General features: G+C 53.0%; 2 protein-coding genes across 2 annotated transcripts; both read left to right on the top strand.

Annotated features, from left to right (window-relative positions):
• Window positions 1–2,255, top strand: LOC100899354 (uncharacterized). Its single transcript, XM_003740775.1, has 2 exons — window positions 1–179; window positions 323–2,255. The coding sequence occupies exons 1-2, from the start codon at window positions 1–3 to the stop codon at window positions 2,253–2,255; spliced, it is 2,112 nt and encodes a 703-aa protein (XP_003740823.1).
• Window positions 2,256–4,341: 2,086 nt separating this feature from the next.
• On the top strand, window positions 4,342–5,047 carry LOC108863847 (uncharacterized). The gene is made up of 2 exons (XM_018638487.1): window positions 4,342–4,548; window positions 4,685–5,047. The coding sequence occupies exons 1-2, from the start codon at window positions 4,342–4,344 to the stop codon at window positions 5,045–5,047; spliced, it is 570 nt and encodes a 189-aa protein (XP_018494003.1).
• The last annotated feature ends 1,579 nt before the right edge of the window (window positions 5,048–6,626 follow it).

Genomic DNA, 6,626 nt, shown 5'->3' with positions numbered 1-6,626 from the left:
ATGGAGGTCATTGTGTTCGCAACCTCGATCGTGGAAGTACTCATGGCGACCGAGCCAGTCCAAGATTTCGCATCCCGCAATGCAGAGTCAATCATTTCGCCCGCGGCCGGGTCAAGCACAGCGAACGATGACGTCAGTCAATCATCATCGGCGACCGTCGACGGCGGCAGAAAACCACAGTCAGTACTCGATGTCATCCAAACGACGTGGACTGCTATCGAGAGAGGGAGTTCGACGGCAACATCTGACACTGTCGCCCCAAGAAGTTCTTCGGCGACCGGCTGTTCAAATTCTAGATTACATCTGGATACGACTCCCGAAGTGTTCGACGGCAAGGTATCGCAGTACAGGCTGTGGAAGTCGCAATTCGAGAATTACGTCCGTCGACGTACGAGGCGACCGACGCGGATAAACTGGTCGCGCTGTGCAAATTGTTAAAGGGCCCGCCGAAAGACATCATATCTGAACTACCGCTCACCGATAACAACTACAAAGTCGCCGTGAAGCTGTTCGACGAGAATTATGACGTTCCCGAGCTGCGTCAACAAGACGTTCTTGCATCCATAGTGACTGTGCCTAAAGTGCGCCATCAGAACGATACAGCAGCGCTGCGTGAGTTGCTTAACGTCGCTCAGAGAACAATACTCTCATTGGCGGCGATTAGCATACCTCTTTCGAGTATATCATTACCGTATGAGCAAACGATACGGAGAGCGCTCCCAGTCAACCTACTGCTGCAATTCGAAGACAGTCATCCGTCTCTCCTCGCTGGTGACGAAGCGACATCTAATCCCGCTTCAGATGCAACAAGGCACCTCGAGCTACTGCTGAGTTTCCTCCGTAGATACACGGCTCTTCGCGAACGTATAGCGAATAGTGATCCAAAACAACATCGACCCAGGGAGGGCGAGTTCGGTGGCATTCCTTCAGCTGCTCCAAAGCCTCCCGCACGGGCTCTTCCGCGCCATCGGATGTCCTACACTGCCGCCGGAGCTGCCAGGAATGACCGCACGAGTACAGTCAAGAAGCCAAGAAACTCGTGCATGTTCTGTAGCAGCGCTGATCAGCGTCCATCGGCTTGCACTGCGGAAATAACAATTCAGCGACGCAGAGAGATGCTCTCTCAGCGGCAGAGATGTACAACATGTTTCCAGTTCGAACATAGACCTCCGAGAACTTGCAACGGTCCGCGAGAAAGCTGTCAAATCTGTAACAGCTCAGCCCATTACACATCGATGCACGGGGATACTGCGAAAACAGATGCGCAGAGGTCAACGGCTGCTGGCGTTCTGCCCACTGTCGCGGCGATTTCTGCTCCTCGATCGATCGTCATGACGGCGGCGGCCTTCGCAGTTCACGGAAACCAGAGGATTCCTGTCCGATGCTTCATGGACAGTGGTTCAATGGTGTCGTTTGCCACGACGAACCTCATCCGGAGTCTGCCTGATATCAGCCCTCAAGCCCGAGTCGAACTCAAGCTGCAAGGAGTCGCCAGCCAGCACGTCGTCTCAACAAATCGATATGCTATACGGCTCGTAAGCGCCCTAGTCGACTCGGAGAGTGTCACGCTTCAGGCTCACGAGTTCGACTTCGGTCTCGACTCCCCAACCTCTTGCTCTCAGAGTATGCAGCAGTTGATCCGAAAATTCGGAGAAGTTCATACCTTGGCTGACTCGGCCCTCATCGATCAACACCGGGCAAAGGCTCCTGATCTGCTAATCGGCATCGATCAGATGTTCAAAATAATGCACTTGAACAGAGAGAAAATCATCGCAGATGGATTGACGGCTAAATCCTCGCGATTCGGATGGATTATCTCCGGAGCGTACGGTGCAGGAGCCACTCGAGCAGACGTTCTGCGAGTCAGGCCAACCTGTTGTGCCGCCACCTTATCACGCACCGAGGGCGATATCGAGCGCCTATGGTCACTAGACGCTGTTGGTGTTTCCGATCCGAAAGCCGAGGATCACAGCGTTGCGGATCTTGAGGCATTGAGACAGTTCCGAGATGGGGTGCACTGGGACGGCAAACGATATACCGTCACATCGCCGAAACGGGATTCAATTGTGCAACTCTCGAACAATCTGGACGTCGCTTTGCGCCGTCTGACCGATAAACGCCGGAGTTTGGCCCGTAATTTCGACACCTTCAAGAGATACGACGCGGAGATTTGGAAGTTCGTCCATGCCGATTATGCTGAAGGGATCTCCGACGTCGACCTACTGGGTGGCAGCAGATGCGATCGAACGTATTAAATGCCGCACCGGCAAATCGTGACTACTCGGGAAGGCATCGATAAGTTGCGAATAGTATTCGACTATTCATCGAGCGCTTCAGGAGGTACATCCCTCAATACACATTTGCTCACGGGACCCAACCTGAACCCTGACATTCTGAATTTGCTGCTGAACTTCCGCATCCGTCCTATTGCACTGGCGGCAGATGTCGCGCGTGCTTACATGACAATCAGCCTTGCAATCGAGGATCGTCCGTACTTCCGATTTCTATGGCAGGGACCAGATGACCCGCAGCCCCGATGCTTCGAGATGAAAAGAGTTACATGGGGCGCCGCCCCAAGCGGATTTCTGCTCGCAGCCGTCTCACGTGAGCACTTCCGACGCGTGGATCCGAGCGGTTCGTTCTATTTCGATGATATGCTCTTGAGCTTCGGGCCCCATAAAGAGGCGAAGACATTCGTCGACAGGCTCATCCCCGCGATGGAGTCTGCGAGTATGAGTCTCAGCAAGTGGAAGACGAACTCGATCGAGGTAGCCCGGCATTCGGAGAATTCAAGAGGGCAGACCGTTTCTTCGGACGTCTATGTGTCCGGACCGCTCAAGGTGCTCGGCATTTCATGGACGCCTGCTGAGGATTCTTTCCGATTTCACCTACCCGATCTCGAGCGATCGGCCAACGATGAGAAGACCGTGACGAAGCGAAGCGTCTTGCGCACTGTGGCTTCCATCTACGACCCCGTAGGATGGCTCATCCCCTTTACCGTCCGAGGCAAAATGCAGATACAGGAGCTCTCGTCAGAGTCCCTTAGATGGGATGATCCGCTGCCGCGGGTGTTTTTCGAGAAATTCGCTGCGTGGACTCGCGAGATACCCACACTATCGACGCTTCGTATTCCTCGCCGGTATGGCATCTCGCTGAGGGGTCCTGCCCCGGATCAGTGCCGTCTAAAAGCGCTCAAAGACTGAATGCGCTCGCTTATATAAGCGCTTTGACTGAATGCGCTCATGACTAGATGCGCTTATGACTCCATGCGCTCGGGAGTGAATGCGCTAAAATATTTATTGCGCTCAAGGTTGAGTTGCGCTCATGCTAAGTGCGCTCACGGATGAGTTGCGCTCATGACAAATGCGCTCATGCGCGATTCCACCTACTATTTGGTCAGGTTAGGTTAGTTCCCCGGGCGTGCGAAGCGAGCATATTCGGAAGCTATGACAGGCGAGCGTAAGCGAGCATATTCGCAGCCATGACATTGTGAGGCGGACTAAACCTAGGTCAGTGAGGTGACTAATTTCTCCCCCCACCGCACTTACGTAGGTTTATAGCCGAACCACATCCGGAACTATGTATGCCTTCACTATGAACGAGCCCATAAAGTCGTGAGCGCATTATTTTAGAGCGCAAATAGTCTCTGAGCGCAAGTGTCCCGAGCGCATACAATCTTACAGCGCATTTAGTCATGAGCCCATTCAGTCCCAGCGCATTTAGTTAAGAGCGCATCGAGTCATGAGCGCTTTCAGTCGTGAGCGCATTCAGTCTTTGAACGCTTTTAGACTCTCGCTCTCGCTTTACACCAGCGATTTCCCATCTCCGATTAGGCGATAAGATTTCGAGGTTGGTCGTGTTGGAAACGGAGTCACTTTTCCCATTCTTCCCTCTGCGCTAGGAGAAAACCATTCGATCGCATGGAAGAGACTCCTAAAAGCATCGTCAAGGTCTCTTTCATCCTATCCATTGACGGCTCGGGACTGACAGCGTCCCCAGCTCTCCGAGAGAGGGAAGATGGCAGACGCCTGAGCCCGTGGAGGCTCCGTGACTAGCGCGCAACTCACTCAAAGAGATGAAAATCAGGCGGCCGGCCTGACATCTCTCACCGAAAGTTTTCTGCCGATTCTTCCTTTTAGCGGGCGACAATCGCAGGACTCGCGATATGTGCGGTCAAGTCAGAATCCTGGTGCCATCCCTTTGGCGCTTCGTCATGACCGAGTTGTACATCGGGAATTATTCGGGAAAGAACTGATACAGCTCATCCAATTCAATGCCTCTTGTCTGTATTCATGTGAAAACAACGAATTCCGAACTGCAAGGAAGACTCTGACAAGCGCAATGGCTACGACGCAAGCCCGACGTCCCCTGCCCACGTCATTGGATGACGAGGACTTCGCCAAACGTTTGCGGAGCTCATACGGAGCCGCAGCGCTGGGTGCTGCGAAGAAGTATCACGAGTTCGGGATCCAGCTCGCGCGGTATCTAGATCGAGTTGCATTCCTGAGTCGATGCCTGAACGTGCGGCTCATCCCCGAGACTCACAAGGTACGGCATCCGTCCGCTGACTAGCATATATGTATGTCGCATAACTCCTTGTCTCCGGAACGTCCCGGCTCCCAGCGAAGTTGCGTGACGCTTTGTCCGTCTGACGCTTTCCTTCTCAAGCGTTCCCGTGTTTCAGTTGAAAAATGAGAACGTACAAAACACCGCTAAAGTGACGACGATTCTCATGAAGCATTCAAAGAAGCTGATGAAGGCGGACCTCGACCACAACCGTCTGCGCAAAGAGCAAGTGGAGAAGAATCTTGAGAGGTTAATGTACAAGATGAAGAAGCTTGTCAAGTGTCGTGATGACTTGAAGCTCATTCATTCCATTTGTCACGTCGACCACAATAAGGAACTCAAGAAACTCCAGACGGCGAGTCGAGCCGAGTTCCGCAAACTCCTGGAAACTTACCGTAAGCCTTCGAAGTACACCGATTTGGCTTTCAGCGATGAAGAACCACCGAAAGACAGTGATTCGAGCTCCACGGATAGTGATTAATGGAGTCTCCCGTCCTTTCACTGGTCTTCTTCTCTCTCCCGATTTTCTGCTGTCAGAATAAAATGTCCAGGCGGATTCCCGGTGGGACGAATTGCCTGCACCGGATCCGGCTCCGTTTTCCCCGAACGTTCTGTGTTCGGCTGAACACATTGATGAGGGCTTGAATGATCTCATGAATGTTTTCGCGAGATGAGTAATCGTGGGGTCGCTCAAACGGGAGCATATGAATGCCTCGCAGGCTGTTCGAGTTGATGGCTTTGTGAGAGCGTCGCGAGCGAAAAAAAAATCCACCCCCAGCTTGATTTTCCTCTTTCATCCATCGCTGCGTTCTTCAAGCCGAAAGCTCATGCTGTCTAATGAATAAACAATGCGTTTTTGTCCGCGGTCTCCTACCGCTTGCCAAGTCTGCCTGCGATTGATGCCTGCCGGCAGAGCTCTGCGTGGAGTCGTCTGTGGTAGTCGTATTTCAGCGTGCGGTTTGGCGTCGTGGCCGGACGCGGGGCATAATGAACGCGAACCGACAACTCGGTCGATGTTTCCCATTGAGTCGGCACGGCAACCGCACTCTGATGGTCATGTGGGTTAATATCGACGGATGAGCGGATCATTTGAGAGATATACTTGGACCAATCCTTCACCGCAAAACGTCCCTTGGGTCATCGCTCTCTCCCAAATCTCCGAGAGGACCATGGAGCAGAGGCGTATCCTTGGCGGGGAGGGAGGGGGTCAAGGAAGCCATGCCTGGAAATGCTACTGCCATGGAGGTCGGCCGAGAACCCCCGAGTGAAAATGGAAGGTGCTCGAATTCTAGAGCGGCCGTATGAGTTCTCAAAGGACGGACCACAATGACGGGAGAAAACGTTCAAAGGGTCCTTGACGGCGTCCTGCAATGAAATCATATATGTACATGAAGCAATCGAGAAGGATATGCTGGCGTATGGGTTGTGTGACAGGGAGCTCATCCTACGAATTTCGACCGGAGAGCTCAGGACACGACCATTACACAATTTATGGGCGGCTCGTCAACCCGCTTTCCCGGCGTTCGGTCAACCGCGAATGGTCTCTGATCGACGGGGCGAGACGAGAAAGACAACATCGAAAAGCGGTCAAGTTTCCGAGTTCGTCCCAATGTGCATATGTTTGAGCGGAGCTCTAGGTATTTGCGGCCTCGTCTGACCGGCTCGGATATCCAGGATCGTCATGGAAGTTGAAAATGGCTCCCTACAGGAAATCACAATCCACCATCATGAATGTTGGGCCTGTCCAAATAGAGTTGAAGTATTCCTACAATCGGCGATATCGTGCCGTAAATCGGGGCCATCAACAGCGGAGCGCGCGCTCGCGGCAACGTCAATTCACGGTGTCGAAAAAGGGGAACACAGAGGCTCTCGATGAAAATGTAAGCGAACGAGCGAATGGCCCTAAACGGAATGGTGTTGACTGGGGACGAGATCAGATAGGCGGATGGTAATGGGCGTAGAAACTCGAGAGGTAGGAAGTTAAAAGAAGTGGCGGCGAGCTCACTTAGGGACGGGGCGTGGGAACGGAAGGGGAATCAAGATAGGCTTTTATCAGCGAA

Source organism: Galendromus occidentalis, unplaced genomic scaffold, assembly GCF_000255335.2.
Source record: "Galendromus occidentalis unplaced genomic scaffold, Mocc_1.1 scf7180000077086, whole genome shotgun sequence".
NCBI lineage: Eukaryota > Metazoa > Arthropoda > Arachnida > Mesostigmata > Phytoseiidae > Galendromus > Galendromus occidentalis.
Note: the sequence above shows the minus strand (reverse complement) of the source record. Positions and strands in the feature narration are given on the sequence as shown.

Excerpts from the sequence above, each read along its gene's own strand:
- LOC100899354 (XM_003740775.1), top strand. The coding sequence starts at position 1 with ATGGAGGTCATTGTGTTCGCAACCTCGATCGTGGAAGTACTCATGGCG. Across the intron at positions 180-322 it reads GACGGCGGCAGAAAACCACA|TGTTCGACGGCAAGGTATCG; the intron begins GTCAGTACTCGA and ends CGACTCCCGAAG.
- LOC108863847 (XM_018638487.1), top strand. The coding sequence starts at position 4,342 with ATGGCTACGACGCAAGCCCGACGTCCCCTGCCCACGTCATTGGATGAC. Across the intron at positions 4,549-4,684 it reads TCATCCCCGAGACTCACAAG|TTGAAAAATGAGAACGTACA; the intron begins GTACGGCATCCG and ends CCCGTGTTTCAG.